At 46.6% G+C, this 22,636-nt stretch overlaps 1 protein-coding gene across 1 annotated transcript; it reads right to left on the reverse strand.

Moving 5' to 3' along the window:
- Positions 1-11,486: 11,486 nt before the first annotated feature.
- On the reverse strand, positions 11,487-14,644 carry LOC306815861 (class I histocompatibility antigen, F10 alpha chain-like). Its single transcript, XM_079332386.1, is given in 7 exon segments — positions 11,487-11,632; positions 11,634-11,701; positions 11,704-11,820; positions 11,912-12,184; positions 12,456-12,731; positions 13,029-13,292; positions 14,560-14,644. Coding segments are annotated over 7 exon segments (1,179 nt in total). The 5' UTR covers positions 14,627-14,644; the 3' UTR covers positions 11,487-11,518.
- Between the last annotated feature and the right edge of the window lie 7,992 nt (positions 14,645-22,636).

Raw genomic sequence — 22,636 nt, forward strand, 5'->3', positions numbered from 1 at the left:
GTAGCCACTTTATCCAACCCGGTTCTGGCATCTGGTGTGAAGTCTCTGGGAGAGTTCAGGTCCGTGGTCCCCCTTAATAAATCAAATAAAGGAGCCAAATCCTGGTTTGTGATTCCAGGGAGGGTCCTAACCCCGTTAATTGAGTTTCTGCAGAGGGTGTAAGGTGGTGAGTTCCTCCTGCAGGTGGCTGATCTGTGGTGTGACAGTGAGCCTGTACCCTGGGTACCTGCAAGGGGAGGATCACTGCACTTCATCTTTGGCTACTTGTAGACCAGACTTATGATCTCCTCCAAGGTGGCGACAAGTTCCAGAGTGGTCTCCTTTTCTGAGGCAATCAGGATGTCATCCATTGTGGATGATTGAGATACCCCTTCAGGGCCCTCTTGGAAACTTACCCCTTAGATAAGAAATCCTTCCTTAGAGAAATGTTCACCCCCTGTAGACCCCCGTGTTATCTTTTAGTGTTCTAACTGGTCTTTTTTCCTTCTAAGTAATTGGTCACTCTCACCTAAAACTTTAAAGTAGTTGGATAGTTTTTCAATCTCTAATTTTATTGGTCTGCATCTGAAGCCACCCCAACCCTATAAAACCCCTTTGATATTCTGCATACTTGGATTTGCTGCTGGGTCCCTTCGTAGAAATAAAGTTGTCTGCAGAATTCCTGTGCAACATTCCCAAATCTCTTTCTCTCTGGCTAAGGAAGTGCTGCAATCAAAATGAAATCACAGAAGAGCTGATAGCCTAAGCCTAGGCCTTGCTTGCATTTAATCACTTTGTAGCTGATGTCTGCCTAAGGCAGCCAGGAAAATCTGTTTTATTTGGAACATTTTATCCAGGCTTGCTTTAGCTGCCGGGGGCCATCCATGTATTGCAGTATCATTACCTGGGGGAAATTTCTCTTGGGTGAAAGGATCCTTGCCGTGTACCATTGGCACATTGCTGGGGAGTTCCACATCCCTTGTGGCAGGACGGTCCTATGGTGCCTTTTCAGCAGTGACTGTTGGTGGATGGAAGGAATGGAAAAGGAGAATCTTGACACAAACTCTGGATGTAAAGGGATCCTGAAAAAGCAATCCTTCAGATCAATAATCATTAACAACCAGCCCCTGGGGATCGTGTTAGGAGAGGGGCAATCCTGTCTGCAACAGTCCATCTCCTCAATGGTTTCTTTTATTCTTCTCAGGTCTTGAAGCAGCGTCCACTTCTCACTATGTGGCTTTCTGATAAAGAAAATGGGGATTTTCCAGGGACTATTTGTAGGGACAATATGCCCCTTTTTCCAGTTGTTCACAAGCCAGAGACTCGAGTGTGGACAGCTTTTTGATGGGAAGGGGCCACTGATCAATCCAGATGGGTTTGCCTGAGGTCCAGATGAGCTTCACAGCACCATGCTCATCAGTGGTCCTTGCAAAAAATTTGTTTTGAGTCTCAGTCCCCAGTGGTACAGGAGATCCCTACCTCAAACATGCACTTTTGTCTTTAATAATAAATGGCTTGGTGGTGGCCACACGGCCCCACAGTCCTTTAAAGGAAACAGGATGTAAACTCCTGATTGTGTTGCTGTGCCCCCCAATTCCCACAAGTGTGTTGAGTGAAGAAACAAGAGTCCACTCTGGTGAGTTGTGTGAGATAATGGTTATGTCTACTCCCATGTCAAAAAGACCCATACAGATGTGGGTTTTCCCCATGTAAATGACATCGCAGGTGATTTTGATTTTTCCCAGGCCAATCTGCTGGGCCCATGCAATGTGGTCAGTGTCAACATTAGCCATAGGCAACAAGAGAGCCTGAGTGAAAGGTATTTCCTTGGAAATAAACAAGGAGGATTAGGGCACCTAGCTAACACTCTGATTTCTTGATTAGAGGTAACTGCTAAAACAGTGGGCAACACAAAAACCTTCAATGTTACATCACTCAAGTCCAATAATGAGAAAACCTCTTGGCTGCAGTTCTGGTTCTAGCTGGCCTGTAGAGATAACATGATGGATAAAATCAGTTATCATTACTGACCGGGCAGGTGACAGCTCCAGTCAGGAGCTGCACGGTACTGAGACAGGCAGGTCCCTGAGGAGGTGTTGCAAAAAGAGGTTTGGTGGGTTCCAATGTCTGTTTTGCCAGTGTTCAGCCATGGGGGTTCTTATGTCTCCACGTGCCACTGTCCTGTGCTCTGCTTGGAGTTTCCTCACTGGCTGCAGCAATGTACCTGGACTTGATGACAAGAGTTTGTATCTGGCCTGGTTTATTCCAGTCACCAAGTTTTTGAGAGTTCCCTTTTTGGGTTTGCAATAATTCCTTTCCAGTGTTCATTTTGGCCGCAGTTAAAGCATTGTCCTGGCTTTTGGTTCTGCTGTCTTTGAGGTCTCTTTTGAGATTTAATCAAGGCATTGGCTAATACGTTTCCTTGGAAGGAGGCAACATGCTCCAGAGTATCCAGGTTATTACAAGCCCCCAACATCTGGGGGATGGTGGGCTCAGGGTCAGAGGGCAAAGCCTGTAAGCCCTTCATACATTTGGGGTTAGCATTGACCACTGCTAGCTGTTTCAGCTTCCCAAACCTGGTCCTCAGCCACTTGTTTATCAAGAGTGAGTTTAACCCTATCCAGAAAAGTCATATAAGGCTCTGTAGGGTCTTGCCTTATAACAGAAAAGTTCAATTGCAGCTTACTGGCCTCAGGTACTTGTAAAAAGGCCTTTTTAGCCACTTCCATCATGTCATTTAACACTGGTCTTTGCAAATCTCAGGCCTGCTGGTCTGGGTCAGTTCCCTCCCCTGCCAATTGGGCAAGTGTAATGCCAGCTCATGCTCCAGAAAGCAATTTATTTAACTGTCTCTTCTACCCAAACTCCCATAGCAAAAGCTCAGTAGGGGATAGCAGCAATGCCATTAAGTATTTTATGTCAAGGTGTCACGATCCGCCCAACCCGAGCGGGAGTCATGATTGGTTCTTTTATGGATCTCAGAGCGCAAAAGACACAGCAGGGGACAAAACCAGTTTACTTTTACAGAAATGCACTTTATTTAGTGCCAACCAAAATGCGATAGTGGGACAGAGAGAGAGAGAGAGAGAGAAAAGGGGGTTGGGATTATAGCTACCAAGACAGGCAGACGAATCCTCATGGAGCCAGCCAATAGATGTCTGTTGCCATCTGGGGAGATCTCAGGGGTCTCCTCTGAGAAAGTCACTTTTATAGTCCTTTCCCAAAGCGAGTGGCTTCTGGCCAAAAGGTGGGAAGATTTATGGACTATTGTATGTGGAGATCGTTACGCTGAGGAAACAGGACATCTCAAGGCACACCAAACCATCTTTGTTGTTATGAACACACGCAGGGCAGCCCATACTGACCAGTCCATTGTTCTTCCATCTGTGGGAGCTTTGTTGAGTCAGCGCCCCGTGACTAGTTGTCATGAGAAACCAGTCCTGGTAGGCATCACCTGCTTTTCACAGTCACTTGGTGTTCCTCCCATCCCTGGGCAGTGCAGGCCTCAGGCGAGGGTCGTTGGGCAGAAACAGACGAGAGGCTCACACGGACTCTCACATCACCCCGTGACCAACGAGCGTCGCTGAGAAACTCCATCAGCATGATGTTGTGACATTGTAGCATCTTCAGGACCTGTCATTGGTAGCACATCCCGAGAACAGAGAAAACTAAAAACCAGGGATAAGAAGGAAAAGGGAAAAGGAAAAGGAAAGAAAATAAACAGAAAAATAATAAAGCAAAATAATCACAACAAAATTGATTAAAATAATTTTTCAAACAAATCACAATGCTATTAGCTAAAATAACTTTCAAAGAATCAAAATTAATAAATGAAATAACATTCAAAAATTAAAATTCAAACAATTAGAATTAAAACAAATCAATGAAATAACATTCAAACAATTAAAATTCAAACAAAATTAAAACAAATCAATGAAATAACTTGCAAACAATTAAAATTCAAAGAATTAAAATTCAAACAATTAGAATTAAAACAAAATCAATGAAATAACTTGCAAACAATTAAAATTCTAACAATTAGAATTAAAACTCTAACAACTAGAATTAAAACAAATCAATGAAATAACATTCAAATAATAAAAAAGTCTAACAATTAGAATTAATACAAATCAATGAAATAACATTCAAACAATTAAAATAAAAACAATTAAAATTAAAACAAATCAGTATCCATTATATTATGTTTTTATGATTAAAACAATTATTTTCCAAAATCATTTTCAATCACAAAAGCTTAACATTACTAGAACTAATCATACCAATCATAACAAGCAACAAACAATTCCAATCGGTTTGCTGTTAAAGGCCTGACTTTTACTGCTTGTGTAATTTGTCTGGTGTCAATAACTTTAGGGGTATCTTTAGCAGATGGAGTAGTGATCAAATTATGTGCTTCCAGTGATGATGCTAATTGTGTCAGCCGTTTTACCATTCTCCAATTCAGGATGTATAGAATGCCTGACAAAACAAAACCGATCCAAACCAAAATCAAAAGCACAACAATGGGATGACACAATTTGTTTAGGATGCCGGTAGCAGTAGGTGACCACCCAAAAAGAGTATCCCACCACCTGAGTTCAGCATCCCCTTTTACCCTTTCTAAAACCTGATGTATTTCTCTCACATCGTCATGAACTGTCACCAGGGTCTTCTGTCCATTTTTCTTGATTTTCCCCAAGATCCCAATTAAGTCCTGGTGAAGCAACAATTGTTTAATCAAAGTGAGGTTCATCCCAATGGGAGCAGGCACTAACTGATGAATCAGTGTAAAATTGCATTGCAAAAGGTGATAAGACATAACCGGAGCAGTATAGGAAAAGTCACAGCCCATGATCGTGATTATTGTCCGGATTTCAGTAGGGAAGATGCCTTCTTCCCCTTCCCTTATAATTGAGGTAACAACTGTTTGCATCCAAAGCTGTGCCTGGATACAGCTGAGGGATAAGGAGATGTTGGTTTGAGCAGTACCAAGAGCATCAATTCTCAATTTGTGATCATTTACATTTGCCTTTTCCCAATTTGGTAAAATGTTTGATAATAACCAGTGTTGAGAATTGGTTAGAAAGCCATGGGCACAACTGTGGATATGGCTTGGCTGAGGCCTTGTTGCAGGAGAGCAGCTCCTGCTAAGTAGTAGCTAGGCCTTGCTCTTAAGCAGATTTTGCTGAGCAGCAGTGTTTGCTTTTTAGAGACTTTTGCAAAAGCAATGTAGCTAGCATCATTTGCAGAGTTAGTCGATAAGTAATACATATGCCCATTGTTCAGTCAAGGCCTTAACTTCCAGGGAAGCACGTAGCAAGCGAGGTATAACCCTGGGACAGATACTATATAGCAATAAGTGTAAGAATAAGGGAAGTAGCAGCCAAGACTAGCAGCGAGGTAGCACGTACAATTTTTGGCTAGAAATTCAGTAGGCGTGATTATCTCACACTAGTAATAACCAATAATAAGAGAAGGCATACATAGTAAAAACCAATAAGATTGTACTAATATGAAAAATGCTGATTTATGCTATTTTGGGCTACAAAACTGTCTGATGCTCTCAATAAAGCAGGATTATGCTTTATCAATCACATTGATTGTCTGGCTGATCCCCTCGCCATTCCTCCACAAGTGGCTCCGCACCCACGCAAACCATTGTTGCATCCCCAGGGCTGTTAAAGAGGACTGCAGAGGTTGTTTCAATTTGGTCAGGTCTCTGGTGGTGGCAACCAATTTGTTCATTAATACCTCTGAATCAATGCTATTTAAAATTCCCCATCCTGTTCCCACAACACCGGTTATGTCTCTTGTTTTTTTCTTGAAAGGATCATCCTGCTTTTGCAACCAGGTCGTTTGTCCACCCCTAGAAAAGGTGAACAAGCTGGCTGAATTACTGAGACATTGTTTTGCATTGGCAATTTGACTTCTTTAAAAGGCCATGCTGAATTAAACAATATTTGCTGTTGGCCAGTTTTCCGAATTACCCAAGGTCCAATTTCAAAAATTTTCAGGCTCAGTATAACCGATGGTTGGGTAGTAGGTGTTACAACATTAACATCAAGTTCTCCTTTATATTTTGTATTTTTTTCCCACACATAAGTTTTTTGGAAAAATTGTACAACAGTTCAATTTTGATTTTGAATCTTCACAAAATAAAACACAGCTGTAAGGTCCTGTGCCATAACTGTATACAGGTTCGATGAGGGATTCAGCAATTAATCTTCACGTTCCATGGCGTTATTCTGTGAAAAGTAAACACAACAGAATCTGCCACAAAGAGGCAGGAGGTTAAAATGATGGAACTATGCAGACATATATTCTGTTAACTTCCCAATCATTTTGCTGCCAAGAAGGAAGCCACTCTGTACCTCCTTTAAACACAGCATAAGAGTCAGTGTAGTTACAAGCAAAGGAGGCACACTGAACTTCAAGCTGGAAAACACTGCAAATAACCATCAGCACCCCAACTCTAGACCCACCCAATTCCACAGCAATAATTTGTTCAGCAGAAGCATCAGTGAATGAAGAATTAGTGAGCAAAGAGTGTTTGGGGGAGGAAGCAGAGGCTACTTTAATTATTGAGGCAGGTTTGTCATCGCTGTTGCCCAACGTCTCAGTTTCTGTTAATGCCAGATTTTTTACAGTTCCTTTTGTTACTGAGGATTTCTGGGCCACCCCGTCAGAGGGGACAGTCCCAGTAGTAGCTGTCTTCAAAAACTTCACTTCCTGAGAAGCTTTTTGAATTTTCCCTGAAGGAATGTTCAAACCAAGGCTTTCTAGGTGTGAAATTGTTTTCTGTTGCACATCCCTCACTTCTTCTTTTTCTTCTCCTCCTATCAATACATCATCTATGTATTGGTACACAGCTACAGTGTCAGGTTTGGGGTTTTGGATTGGCCATACAGGGGAGTTTTGCAAGTCCTGTATAACCGGTTTGATCTCTACCTTGGCACCAGAGAAAAGAGGGTATTGTTTTACATTTACAGATAATTGCATAGGTGATTTATGACCAGCAGTGAATTGTATTTCATGTATAATTTGCAAGCAGGCAGCTTATTGAATGTTTGTTAGGAGTTCGTCTGGGGTGCCAGTTATGGCTAGAGGATCACCTCTTTTTAGGGGGCTAAGTCCCCCAGCCGAGTAGGCTGCACACTGTATCAGTGACCATGGAACACGTGAGTTTCCAGTTGTTAGGAAAACTCCAGGCCCCCAGTACCCACTGGCTTCTTGTTCACTCAATTTAATTTGATGTCCTCCAGTGAGTGAAACTCTAAAAACATACTCGGTCTCAGATTCTTGTGGGAGACATGAGCATTCTTTCTTTAATTTGGCCAATTTAGTAGCAGTGTATGGTATTTCTTTGGAGGTTATGTGGGGGTCAAAATCCTCGTCGTTCAAGTATCTATGTTCCGTTTTAATGAGAGGTCTCATTTTAGAGCAGCAATTTTTCCCCACAATTCTGTACATGTACTAGTTCTCTCTGTGGGTATATCTGCTTTATGTGATATATTTCCTTTTCTTCTGTTTCATTAGGTATATCTGCATGTTGTGAGGCATGTGATAGTTGTAGCAAATAGTTGTGTTTTCTTTCCTACTCTAGTTGGTTTTGCAGAGTTTCTATCTGATTTGTTTCCTGCTCTAGTTGGTTTTGCAGAGTTTCTACTTGATTTCTTTCCTGCTCTAGTTGGTTTTGCAGAGTTTGTACCACATTTCTTTCCTCCTGTAATAGTTTCTGCAAAGCTTCCACCAGGTTTTGCAAGGAGTCTATCACTGCATTTTCCTCACTCACTCGTTTAAAATGAGATTCTACAGCAGCTGAAAGACAAGCGCCTAGAACTGAGCAAAGTGCGGTCTTATTTTTCTTGCTCAGTTTGAATTTTGTTTCATGTTGCAAAGAATGTATCCTATCAATCACATTTTCTAAATTAAACCAATTACTGTGTGCCCAGTCTTCCCCCCCTTGGGAGGGTCTGGCATTATACTTAGCTAGTAAAGCGTAAAATGCAGCTTTATCATTTTCAGACATTTTTATGAAGGGACTAAAACCACTCTCAGGGAGACACACTTAAAGTTACACAAAAAGCACAGCTGAAACTGTGAATCCCTTCTCTTCCCTGGAGCGGGTGAAGAGACACACTACTTGGGAGATACTAACTTAACTACAAAAACCACTTGTCTCTTCGCGATCCCAAGTAGTCAAATACAATAATTATACAACAACTGTAACCTCTGAGTTACGATTATGTGCGAGGGGGAGAAAACCACTTCAGGAAGGTCAACACTTGTCACCCAGACTTCTGCTGGGGACAACCCCCTGCCATCCCTGGATGGCTGAGGAGACCAAACCGCTTGGGAGGATCTCTTTAGTTACACAATGGGTGTCTCCTCGACTACACCAAGCAGCAAACAACAAAAAACCCAAGTCCCATCTTTTTCTCAGCTGAGATCCTTTCAAAAAAATTATTCGATAACTGGAATGGAATTGATTATCCACCTGGTTCTGTGTGCAGATTGTGGGAAGAACCCAATACCACCTCCCTTGCTTTCTAACACTGTTCAGTCCTTACGGCACTGACAGGCTGGGTGCGGCTGAAATGGCATAGGTCTTCCCCTGGTACAAAGTGCACAGAAACCCCAACTCCCCCAGTATCGGGAATCCAATTGCCGACTACGCCAAATAATGTCATGATCCGCCCAACACGAGCAGGAGTCATGATGGGTTCTTTTATGGATCTCAGAGCACAAAAGACACAGCAGGGGACAAAACCAGTTTATGTCTGTTGCCGTCTGGGGAGATCTCAGGGGTCTCCTCTGAGAAAGTCACTTTTATAGTCCTTTCCCAAAGCGAGTGGCTTCTGGCCAAAAGGTGGGAAGATTTATGGACTATTGTATGTGGAGATTGTTACCCTGAGGAACAGGTGGAAACAGGATGTTTCAAGGCACACCAAACCATCTTTGTTGTTATGAACACACACAGGGTAGCCCATACTGACCAGTCCATTGTTCCTCCATCTGTGGGAGCTTTGTTGAGTCAGCGCCCCGTGACTAGTTGTCATGAGAAACCAGTCCTGCTAGGCATCACCTGCTTTTCACAGTCACTTGGTGTTCCTCCCATCCCTGGGCAGTGCAGGCCTCAGGCGAGGGTCGTTGGGCAGAAACAGACGAGAGGTTCACACGGACTCTCACACAGCCCCAGCAGGTCTTGTCTGTCCCCACGATGAGCAGCCAGGGAGTGGAGGTTCTCCAGGTAGATCCCGGTGGTGCACCAGAGACATCCACAGCCCGGTCTGATCTCACAGCCATAGATCTCCTGGCTGGCTCACCAAATGAATGGAAGAAAGGACTCCCCAGCTAATGACAGAAAGTGGTATGTTTATTGACAGCACCAGGCAGCACATGGACAGTAACATCCCAAAGACGTGTGCAAAATTCACAGATTTTCTGGCTCTCAGTTTATTCACAAGAATCTTACATATTCATAATTACCCAATATGCCTCTACATATGTATTAACTAACCTCGCCTAACCCCACTTCATATTAACATGAGCTCAGAGTCCTTTTGTGCTTGTGCAGTCCTTTGTTCAAAATGGGTCAGTGGGTCCTGAAATGGGTTAGTGGTCTTCTAAGATGAAATCAGGGATGTCTTCCTCACGGTAAACTTTCCATCTTTGTCTTGTTGGCAGGCTCTCTGGTCCCTTGGCCACAGTCCAAACTCCCCCGCCAGTTTCTGACTGGTTTTGGGGCCCAGGTGCAGTTATGGTTTTTTCACGTTTACAATGCCCTAACCTCCCATCCTGCTTCTACAAATATAATAAAGTCAAGCAAATTATTTATTGTCTTAGCTCTAACTAGTTCCATCTGCTAATAATTAGCCCTTCTACTCTGGTTCTATTCCTCTTGCTAAACTCTTAATTAATATATATTCCTTTTATCCTTCTAACTATACTCTTAACCCTTTTAATTCTTCCAGACCCTTGATTCACCCTGACCTCTCCCCCCATCCCACTGCCCCTCCAGGAGCCCAACGTGGCCAAACCCTCCTGGGGACACCTCAGACACGAGGCACAGAGTGGGAAATGAGTCCTGGGAGGTAGAGCCAGGCGTGGCTGGCAAGTCCCAGTTCAAGTCCTGGTGTCCCCATCCCAGTTCCGGGTATCCCCATTCCCATTCCTGTTGTTCCCATCTCTGTCTCTGCTGTACCTATCCCATCTTGGTGTCCCCATCCCTGTCCCCAGGGTCCCCATTTCAATTCCTGGTTTCCAGAGAGGAATTGCTGGCCACTGGAGAAGGGAAGCCGGATTTTTTTGCCCCAGGAGGATTTATTGCTCAAAGCAGGATAATTTCACACCAGAACTAAAGCATTGGGAATATTTGTGGTTCTTGGCTTTAAAACACTCGAGAATGGGAAATTCATCTGTTAGCAGGAGTTGTGGGTGGGTGGGAGCAGCGAGGATGAGCTCTGCTGGCAGCTCTCGGTTTCCTGGGAAGAGGGAAGGGGTTGGATCCAGCTCCGTGGATCGTTCAGGCAGTGACTCCTGCTGGGATGAGAGAGGGTCACAGTGTCATCCTGTCCCTGTCCCCATACCAGAGGATGGACCTGGCTGGAGCCCATGGAGAGCAGAAGCTGCTCTGGAATCCCACCTGAGCCTGCTCCAATCCTGCCCCATCCACCCTGCACCAACCGTGCTCCATTCAAACCATGCAATACCTCTCTATCCACTTTGCCCCAATCCTGCTCCATCCATCCCACCCAACCTTGCCCCAAAGACCCTGGCCCAAACCTTCTCTGGAATGCCAACATGATCCCTCTCCATCCATCCGGCTCCAATTCTGCTCCATCCATCATCCATCCATCTACGCATCCATCCATCCATCTATCCTCCTGTCATCCATCATCCATCATCATCCATCCATCATCCATCAATCCATCATCTATCCATGATCCATCCTCTCGTCATCCATCATCCATCCATCATCCATCCACCATTCATGCATCTATCCATGCATGCATCCATCCATTCATTCATCCATCCATCCATCCTCCTGTCATCCATCATCCATCCATCATTCATCCATCCATCCATCCATCCATCCATCCATCCATCCATCCATCCATCATCAATAATCCACCTATGATCCATCCTCCCGTCATTCATCGTTCATCCATCATCCATCCGTCCAATCATCCACCCATCATCCAGCCATGCATCATCCATCTATCCATCCATCCATCCTGCCCCATCCATCCTTCATCCATCATCCATCCATCCATCCATCCATCCATCCATCCATCCATCCATCCATCCATCCATCCCAACTGATCCTGCTCCAGAATCCAGCCCTGATCCCACGCCACAATTCAATCTCATCCTGCTCTGGACCCCTCCTCTGATCCAGAATTCCTCCCTGATCGTAATCTGTCCACCCTGTCCCAATCCCCCTCTGGAATCCCACCCTGACCCCACTCCATTCCTGCAGTCATTCCCTGCTGAAAGAGAACATCCATGAGATTCCAGCAAGGATCACACACTGGGATTAACCCCAGGATCCATCCTGGGATCCACACGGAGGGGATCCAGAGCTGGATCCACCACTGGTACTCACTGGCTGTAATGATGTATCCCTTCCCGTCCTTTTTCCCTGTGGAAAAGAGATCAGCGTCAGTGCTACAGGATTCCCAGAACGGTGCTGGGTGGATCTGTGCCCCTTCCTGACCCCATCCCGTGTGTTACCGGATTGGCGCTTCCAGATGACGAATCCAACAAGGACAATGAGGATGATGATGGCAACAATGGACACAGTGAGCACCACGGTGAGATTCCCACCAGATGTCAGCTCTGGAATCGAGGGATGGTGAGGAGGGGGAGGGGAATCCCCATCTGGGAATTCCAACTCCCCAATTCCCACATTCCACATTCCCAGCCTCACCCCAAGCGAAGATCCCGGGCTCTGACATTCCGGGATGCTCCACCCGGCACCGGTACTGCTCCCGCTCCTCCGGCCGCGCCTCGATCCTGGCCCAGGTGTGGAAGGTGCCATCGCTGTTGGGAACGACCCCGCCCCACTCCGTCTCCTGATCCCGGATTTCATCCCCCTTCATCCAGTTGACCGCGATGGCCTTGGGGTAGAATCCGTACGCGTGGCAGGACAAGATCAGCGTCCCGTGTTCCTCTTTTCCGGACACATGGACATCAGGGGGCTCTGGAATGGGATAACAGTGAGAGACATGCATGGAATTCCATGGGAATGGGATGGGGGTGAGACCTGCCAATGGAATTCCCACTGCAATAGGATGGGGGTGAGATCTGCCCATGGAATTTCCACTGGAACGGGATGGGGATTTGATGTGCCCAAGGAATTCCATGGGAATGGAACAGGGGTGAGATCTGCCCATGGAATTCCCACAGGAAATAAAGGGTTCCCAAGTTCTCCATTCCCAAATCTCACATTCCCACAGGAATTCTGCTCTCACCTTTGCGGTCCAGCTCCTTCTGCCCATATCCGACGTATCTCTGGAGCCACTCTGGGCAGATGTGCTCCAGGTAATTCGTCACCCTCTCAGCCTCGTTTGTTTCACCTTCCCAGTACCTCCTGGTGACCTCAGCAGCGCTGTCGGCCGCCACGAATCTCCTGGATTCCAGGTCAAAGGAGATGAAATCCCACCCATCGTAGCCATCCCGGCGGGATCCACGGACGCTCCCGTCGGACAGGAGGTCACAGCCAGAAACTCGCAACCTTGTGTGAAAACCTGGGGGAAGTGTACCCACAGAGACCCATGGAATTGTGTCCCAGCCCCACACAGCCCCATCCCAGCCCTATGGAGCACCAGGGTCTGATGGAGACTCATAGATCTCATACCAGCCCATTAATCCACATCCCAACCCATGCATTACAAGACATCCCATACCAGCCTAATGGATCCTCACCTCAGCCCCTTGGCACCCAGCGAATCCACATCCAAGCTCCATAAATCCCATCCCAGTCCCATGGATCCCATCCCAGCCCCACAAATCCCCATCGCAGCCCCACGGTTCCCCCCACTCACCCCTGCTCTGGTTGTACCGGTTCTGCAGTATCTCCAGGTTCCTGGCAAACAGGTGCTGCTTCCCCACGTTTATCTGGGTCCCCCTATCCCAATATCCTGGCTCTACTCCGTCCTTCATCCACTGTGTCAGCGGCTCCATCCGGCCCCGCTCGCTGTCGTAGCGTGTGAAGGGGATCCCATCCAGGTACCCAATGGCCATGAACTGGGGGATCCCCGGGCTGGGCTCTGACACTGCCACATTCAGGTAGCGCAGGGAGTGGAGAACTGTGGGGACACAGAGATTTGGGGAGGTTGAGGGGTCATGGATCAATGAAAGGGGAACTGGGAGAGGTGGGAAGGGGGTGCATGGGGTCCCAGTGTCCAGGAATGGGGGCTCAGGGGATCCCTGTGCTCAGGAAAGGGGGTCCAAGGGTCCCCAGTGCCAAGGAAAGAGGGGTCACAAGGTGGGGAGACCCGGGATGGCTGGAATGGGGGGCTCAGGGATCCTTGATGCAGAGGGAAAGGGAGGCTGGGGGCTGAGAAAAGCAGGAATGGGGGTCCAGGGGGACTCAGAGTCAAGGAAAATGTGGGTCTGGAACTGGGGAAAGCAGGATGGATGGAAAAGGGGGTGCAGGGGGGGATTGGTACTGGATAAGGGAGTGCAGGGAAGTGACTTCCTTTCCAGCAGAACTGGGAATTCAGGGGGGTCCCAGAGCCCGGAATCCCCCTGGGAGCCTCCACGATACCCCAGGGACCCTCCCAGACCCCCTGGGACCCCCCACAAGATGAGCAGGTGGTGGAGATCTGGGGGAACACAGAGACTGGGGGGGCAGGAAGCGGAACGGGGAGAGCCAGGAAGGGTCCAAGGTTCAAGGGAGGGACTGGGAGAGGCGGGATGGGGGATCCAGGGGGTCCTTGTGCCCAGGAAAGGGGCTCCAGGGGTCCCCGGTGTTGAGGGAAAGGAGGGGCTGGAACTGGGAGAGGCGAACGGATCCCGGAGGCGCAGCCTGGGAGACGGGAAAGAGACCGAGGGAGTGCGGTGGGGAGGGGACACGGGAAAGGGGGAATTCCAGGGAGTTCATCTGGATCCCATTGGATCCCCGCTGAGACCCCCCTGAGACCCCTGGAACCCTCTGACACCCCGTTTCGGGAAGCGCCGGGAGTGGATAACGGGGGCGACACGGAAAGTTGGGAGGTTCGGGGGGTCCAAAGGTCAAGGAAAAGGGCGAGACTCGGGTCTGGGAAAAGCGGGATGCCCGAAAAGGGGGTGCAGGGGGGTCCCAGGCCCGGAAATGGAGATTCGGGGGTGTCCCACTGGCCGGGAATGGGGATTCAGGGGATCCCGGTGCCAGATGAGGGGGTTCAGGGGGGTCTTTCTGCTGGGAAAGGCGGTGAAGAGGTAACAGGACCCAAAATGAAGATTCAGGAGTTTCTCTGTGCCCGGGATTCAAGGTTTAGAGGATACCCAGTGCCCGGAAATGGAAGTTCAGGGGGCTCCCGGTCCCCGGGAATTGCGGTTCAGGTGGGTCACGATTTCGGGGGTCCCACTCACCTTTGGTCGCGCCCCCCGGGTCCCCCAGGAGCCCCAAGAGCAGCACCAGCCCCAGCGCTGGAGCCATCGCGCTGCTCCGCTGCGATCCCGCTCCCAGAACTGGCCCCGCCCCCAGAGCCGGCTCCGGCCCCGCCATTGGCGCCGCTATTTCCTGCCCGCCAATGGAAACTCAAAGTGTCAGTGACGTCACGGATAGCTGGGTAGATCCCGCTCTCTCGGGTTGGGACGCGGAAGCGAAAGTGACCGAGGCAGCGTGGGGGGGGAGGGGAAAAGGGGGAATTTCAGAGAATTCCTCTGGATCCCCGCTGCGACCCCCCTGGAGCCCTCTGAGAAACACCTGGGACCCCCTGGGACCGCCCTGAAGAAAGCGCCGGGAGTGGAGAACTGGGGGGACACGAAATTTGGGAGATCTGGGTGTGCAAAGGGAAGGAAAAGGGCGGGGCTGGGGGCTGGGAAGGGCGGGATGCCCGAGAAGGGGGTGCAGGGGGTCCCCATGCCGAATTAGGGGGTGCGGGGGGAGTCCCCATGCACAGTAATGGGGGCTCAGGGGGTTCCGAGGACAAGGAAAATGGGGGGCTGGGTCCCCGAGAGGGGGAGGGCCGGGAAATGGGGTACAGGGGGGCACTGGGGCTGGATAAGGGGGATCCGGGTGCGCAGGAAATGGGGTTCAGGGGGGTTCTCTTTGTGGGTTATGGGGTTCAAGGCGTCCTGGTGTCAGAAAATTGAGCTTCAGGGGGGTCCCCGTGCCCAGGAACGGGGGTTCAGGGGGTCCCGGTGCCGGTCCCGGGGCGGATCCCGAAGCCGCAGCTTGGGAGACGCGAAAGTGACCGGGGAGCGCGAGGAGGGGAAGGGGACAGAGGAAACCCTGGGAATTCCCCTGAATCCCCCCTGGACCACGCAGGACCCTCCCGCAGGACGAGCAGGGAGTGGAGAACTGCTGGGGGGGAACTCAGAGATTGGGGGAAAGGGCGGAACTGGGGTGTGGGGATGGCCGGGAATGGGGGTACAGGGGGGTCCCACAGCACTGACGGGGCTGCGGAAGGATCCCAGCCCCGGATTAGGGGGTGCAGGGGGGTCCCGGTGCTGGGGAAGGGAATATGGGGGAGTCCCCGTGCCCAAAAAGGGGGGTTCAGGGGTTCCCGTGCTGGGGAATGTGTGTTAAGGGGGAGTTTCCTTCCCGGAATTCGGGGCTCAAGGGCGTTCTGCTGCCCAAAAATGGGGGTTCAAGGGGTGCTGGTGAGCAGAAAATGGGGGTTCAGGGGTGTTGCCCAATGCCCCAAACAGAACACAAACTAACAGTTAGTTTATGCGGTGCTTTATTCAGGGCCCGAGGAACCTGCGGACTAGCGTCCAAAGTCAGGATCCCACAGTTCCCTTTTTCCATCAGGTTTTTATACCTTTTTACAAAGTGGTCTACGTGCAGAAATACACATTCTTCAAAACAATACAGATACATAAATCTTGCAGGTATCATTCCTAAAAGTTATAAATTCTGCATGCTTGTCTACTCAGAACTATAGGCTACCCCCCTTAATCCCCCTTGCATGTTTGCCCATCACCAGAACCCTTTATTTATTATTATACTTTAGCCTTATCTTGAAAGATTCTAGATGTCCTATATGCTCTACTAAATCCTTTGATTATTGTTTTCACAGTTCTAAATGTTCTATATGCTCTACTAATTCTTTTCACTATTGTTTCACAAGGTAGGTTCTTAGGGCCTGTCTGAAAACTGCAGTTTTCTAAGCCTTAGCATGACTACTACTATATCTACATTAGTCCTTTTTCTCATTATTCCGGTATCAACTCCCCCCTTTTGAGCATTCTTCAGATTTTCTGCAAGGATGCTCAATTCTTCAAGTTGTGGTTTCTATATAGAATGGTGAGTCTTCTTTTCGAGTTGGCAGGATTACTTCTCTCCGGGTCAGTGCTCTCATGACACGTCGAGTATTAGTTCCTTCTCTGGCAATCATTCCTAAAAGACATCTATACATAATCATGCATACTACAATAATTAATACAATCATTATTACATATTGTACAATTGATGATATCCAACCAGAGACTTGGATTCCTAGGGAGCTAAACAGTGCTCCTACCCAGTTATGTTCAGCTTCCTCCTGGACTTCATGCACTTTTGTTTCAATTTGTTCCAATTGACTTATGTCCTTTTCTACTTCTTCTGTGACATTTGGGATATGTATGCAGCAATGATCAACCTTTCCTTGGAGGTATCCACAGACTCCATGTTCTTTTAATAAAAGCAAATCTAATGCCATTCTATTTTGGATTGTCATTCTTGTTGTTGCCTGCAATTGTAAATTTAGATCCTTAAATCCTTTCTTTGTAACTGCAGCTAGCCTCTCAGTTTGTCCTAATAATTTGTACAGCATCTCCCTGTTTCTATATGTAGAAATTGGTGCAAACAAGGATTCCAGTACCCATCCAGATTTAACTCCTGATGAGGGTTCATGCCATTCATCTTCATTTCCCTGTCCTAGTTCTTCTGCTACTTCATTTGTTTCTCTCTTTGCCCGTGACTGCATCTCTTTCTGCGTTAATTTAGACTGTTTCCAAAAAGGACATAATGTGGGAACCCCTAAGGTAATTTGTGTTACAGGCCCGTCTAATGGTAAATGTGTTGTCCATTGTCCATGTCCCATAATTCATACTAAATTTCCTGGACTCCTGATAGTTGTATCCTTACAGCTCAAAGTTTTACCCTTCTGGTCCTGCGGGAAAGCTCTTCCTGGAATTGTATGGTTAAGTTTTCTACACTCACAACCCCATTTTATAAGCATTCTGACCGGTGCCAAACTAATTTGATTCTCTGGAGTGTCACAGGTGAGAATTTGGGTGCAGTTCCAATTTTCTTTTGTGGCACTCAAAGTTTTTGTAGAAGTGCTGGTTTGAGATACTTCTGTGTGAGTGGCATTCCTGCTTCCCGTCCATTGGACACACCAATTAACTTGTCCAATGTAACTATAATGTTCTAATATGCTGGGGCCCCATACCGTTTTCCAACTGTCCCACGAGGATTCCTGCCGGGACGAGTTCTGGCATATCATTTCATAATAGCTTTCATTTTTAGGTATTCTTTTCTTTTGCCAATGTGGTATAAAACATTCCCACTTAGCAGCATCTTCAGGTTTTACTTTTCCCCCTGCTGCTAATTGAATTCCCCAATCCCTAATTTGTCCTAACCTTCCATGGCTAATTAGACAATCCTTATAGGTTAATATTCTTAATGTTTCTCCAACCTTTTCCCATATTTCTTCAATTTCGATTTTATTTCGTAATTTTAATTCACAACTTCCATTCTTACCTCTTTTTATTAGGGGTAAATTTCCTACTGGAATCACTCCCCAAGGGATTGGTTCCCCTGCAGCTTGTGGCAGAGGTAAACATGCTGTTATTTTTGATACGTTTTGTATTTGTCCAAAATCTCGAATTAACCCTACTACTAAATTTTGTTGTTCCTGGTTTCTCTGTAATGCCAGGCTTGTATCTCTCAATCCATTCCACATATCTACCCGTGCACTGACTGGTATTACCTGCACCGAGTACCCCCTTCGGGTTTTATTCTCCTTTAAAATACCTACATTTATGTCCCCATAATCAAAGCTTTCTCTAATCCACACAATGCATGAGAATTGTCCTACCTGATCAGCTTGCATATGAGATATTGTCAATGTGGTGTTACTTCTTTGCTGTTCCATATCCCAAAATGTCACGATTCCTTCTGTAAATACTTCGTCTGTGGTGATTTGTCTCCAGGCTACCTTTACTTCTTTTAATCCAGCTCTCTGGTTGTCAGAAAACAGACAGGTTAAATTTATTCCCGCACCTTCTAGCACCATTACATCTGGCTCCGGAACTGTAATTTTAACAAATGCTTCTCCCACCTGCATTATACAGACTAATGTTAAAAGAACTAAGTCCTTGCCCTGAACACCAGCTTTGTTGCTGACAGAGGCTGTACTTCCCATCGTGACGGGACCTTCTTGATTCGAGTGTAGTGAATCCAGTTGTCGATCCCTTGGACTTTCACTGCCGTGTAGGTAGTCATGATCACCTGGTGAGGACCGTCCCATACTTCTTTCAAGGGTTCTGTATTCCAGTTCTTCACATATATTTGATCTCCTGGCTGGATGTCATGGACAGGATTTTCCAAGGGCAGAGGCCGGTTCCACTGCAATGCTCCCCGCAGCGCTGTAAGGACTTTATTTAGAGACAAAATGTAACTCAACAATACTTGATCTCCTACTAAGTGAGGGTCCCCTTTGTAGGTTGCAGCATGATATGGCTTGCCATACAAAATTTCGTATGGACTTACTCCTATCTTTTCTCTGGGTTTAATCCTGATTCTTAGCAAGGCTAGAGGTAGTGCCTGAGGCCACTGTATCTTTGCTTCCTGACAAATTTTCTTAATCTGCCCTTTTAATGTCTGATTCATCCGTTCTACCTGGCCACTAGATTGTGGTCTCCAGGGCGTATGGAGATCCCAAGCTATCCCTAATACTCTGGCTACCTCTTGGACTACTCCAGCTACAAAGTGAGGTCCTCTATCTGAGGACATTCCTAATGGGATCCCAAATCTAGGAATGATTTCTCGTAGTAAGGTTTTAATTACTTCCTTTGCCTGGTTAGTCCTGCATGGGAAAGCTTCCAGCCACCCTGAAAAAGTACACACATACACCAGTAAATAACGGTACCCTTGTGCTTTTGGTAGCTCTGAGAAATCTATTTGCCAATAGTCTTCTGGTTGCGGCCCTACTTGTAACTTTCCTAGTTGTATTTGCCTTCGTGTCACTGGGTTATTTTTAATACAGACAGGACACGTGGCGTTAATCCGTTTTGCCATTGCTAACATCTGGTTGGAAATCACTTCATGTTTTAAAAATTGTACCAATGCGTCTGCCCCCCAATGGCACTTGTCATGTTCGATTTCTAAAATTGTTTTCATTACTTTTGTTGGCAGTACAACCTGACCTTCAGCTGTGACATACCATCCTTTTTCGTTCTTCTGGGCCTGGAGAAATTGAGCAAGCTTCTCATCTTCATGTGTATACCATGGTTTCTGCTCAAGAAAAGAAGTTGCAGGGTTAATTCGCACTGGCAATAAAGCTAATTGTGTCCATATCTCTCGGGCAACCTGTTTGGCAACTCTGTCAGCCAACTGGTTTCCTTGGAATGCTTTTCCCTCTTCCTTTTGATGTCCTTTTACATGCATCACTGCCACTGCCTGAGGTTTATGCACTGCTTCCAATAGTGCTAATATTTGTTCTTTGTGCTTAATTTCTGATCCTTGAGAATTCAACAGTCCTCTTTCTTTCCATAGTGCTCCATGTACATGTATTACTCCAAAGGCATATTTTGAATCAGTCCAAATGTTTACTCTTTTCCCTTGACTCAATTCTAAGGCTCTCACCAGAGCATGTATCTCGGCTTTCTGGGCTGAAGTTCCCAGGGTTAAAGCTTGAGCTTCTATTATTTGTGTCAAAGTCACTACTGCATATCCCGCATACCTGGTTCTGTTTTCCACAAAGCTGGATCCATCTGTAAACAGTTCCCATTCCGGATTCTCCAAAGGCTCGTCTTTCAGGTCCTTCCGGCTGGCATACACCTGTTCAATGATTTCTACGCAGTCATGTGTCAATTCGCCTCCTTCTTCCTGGCTGCTGCTCCTAAGAAATTCTGCTGGGTTGAGATGATTAGTTATTTTTAATTCAATGTCATCTTGTTCTCGGAGAAGTGCCTGGTATTGTAACATGTGGCTTGACGAGAGCCAATGCCCCCCTTTTTGTTCCAAAACTGCAATGACCAAGTGGGGAACAAATACTTCCATCCTTTTTCCCAGAGTCAATTTTCTGGCTTCCTGAATTAGAAGCACTGTTGCTGCCACAGCTCTAAGACAACCTGGCCATCCGGCACTTACAGTGTCTAGCTGCTTTGAGAAGTACCCCACCGGGCACTTCCATGAGCCCAGTTTTTGTGTGAGCACCCCTATTGCCAGTCTCTGTCTCTCATTTACGTATAGTTGAAAAGGTTTTGTAAGATCTGGCAATCCTAGTGCTGGGGCTTCCTTCAAGGCTTGTTTCAGACTCTGGAATGCCTTTTCTTGAGTTTGTCCCCACTGAAACACAGGGCTTTTGGCTGCCTCATACAGGGGTTTTGCTTTTAGTCCAAATTTCGGGATCCACAAGCGGCACCACCCTACCATGCCCAAAAAGGATCTTAACTCTTGTGGATTTCGTGGTGTGGGTATGGTGCAAATTGCTTGTATTCGATTAACTCCCAACTTTCGCACCCCTTGTGAAATTTCGCAGCCTAGGTAAATTACTTGGGTTCTTACCAACTGAGCTTTTTCTTTCGATACTCGGTATCCAGCTTGTCCCAGAATATTAAGTAATCCAATAGTGAGTCTGAGGCAAACATCCTTTTCTGTGGAGGCTATAAAGATGTCATCAACATATTGTAGGAGAACATATAAGAAAGGTGATTCTTTTACCTGAGTCGTCTTCCATTCTTCTAACTCTCGAGCCAATTGATTTCCAAAAATAGTTGGTGAGTTTTTGAATCCTTGTGGTAGACGCGTCCAGGTGAGCTGCTTCTTGCATCCCGTGTCTGGGTTCTCCCATTCAAAGGCAAAGTATTTCCTACTTTCAAGTGCCAAGGGGATACAGAAAAATGCATCTTTCAAATCAATCACTGTGAACCACTTAAACCTTTCCGACACAGCTGTCAACAATGTATACGGATTAGCTACTACTGGGTGTATATCTTTAGTGATGTTATTAATTGCTCTTAAATCTTGAACTAATCTATACTTACCATTTGGCTTTCTGACTGGGAATATCGGAGTATTGAATTCTGACTCACATTCCTGTAAAATTCCCAAGCTAAGAAATTGTTCAATTGTGGGTGCTATTCCTATTCGTGCTTCCAATTTCAAAGGATATTGTCTTACCCTTACTGGGGAGGCTCCTTCCTTTAGTTCTATTACAACTGGTTGTGCTGCTTTTGATTTTCCAGGTACGCCTGTTTCCCATACCCATGGTACTACAGCTTGTTCTATTTCTTGTGGTATTTCTGCTGCTTCAACTACTTTTACTACAAACAACTCAGCAATATTCTCCTCAGGAAATTCCAATCTTACTCTACCTTTTTTAAATATTATCTTTGCCTCTAACATTGAAAATAGATCCCTCCCGAATAGCGAGTCTGGGCTATTTGGCATATATAAAAAATTGATGATCAAATTCTTTCCCCCCAAATTTTATATCTAATGGCCGCAAAAATGTTCGTTCCTCAACTTGTCCCGTAACCCCCACTACTTGGATAGTAGAATCACTCAAAGGTCCTAGCTTAGTGTTAACAGCTGAATATGATGCCCCCATATCTAATCTAAATTCTAATGGTTCCCCATCTACTTCCATTATTACCTTTAAATCCTGGTCTAGTCAGCTCTGATTTTGGTAATTCCCCATCATAAGGGCTTGGGTGACACCTTGGGGATTTCCCGGGAAAGCACCTGTATTATTCATCAATCCCTGATTTCCATTCCCGCTGGCTATAATTCCTCCCCCAAAACCCATTCCTTGGTTGAGAGGGCACTCATTTTTCCAATGTCCTCTATTTTTACATAGAGCACATTGATCTATCCCTAGCTGCATTCTCCCTCTTCCCATATTCAATTGACCCATAAGTCCTCCCGCACCCATTGGCATTCCCCCCTTTGCTATTCCCCTTCCCCCTCCTCGTCCACGTCCACAACTCCCCCCTCTCATATTATTTCCAGCCGCTTGCTGTAACACCGCCAACATAGTAGCCTGTTGTTTCCTGGCCGTTTCTTTTTCCCTATTATTATATACCTTCCATGCAACTTCCAACAGTTTATCTAAATTCCGAGTATCCTCTCCCTCCAATTTCTGTAATTTCTTTCTAATATCTTCCTGAGACTGCCCCATAAAGATTAATGCTAGCTGTAATTTTCCCGATTCCCCTTCAGCTTCTAAATTAGTGTATCTACGAGCTGTCTCCTTAAGCCGCTCTAAAAAGGTTGACGGAGACTCAT

Source organism: Erithacus rubecula (genome assembly GCF_903797595.1).
Source record: "Erithacus rubecula genome assembly, contig: scaffold_260_arrow_ctg1, whole genome shotgun sequence".
Taxonomy (NCBI): domain Eukaryota; kingdom Metazoa; phylum Chordata; class Aves; order Passeriformes; family Muscicapidae; genus Erithacus; species Erithacus rubecula.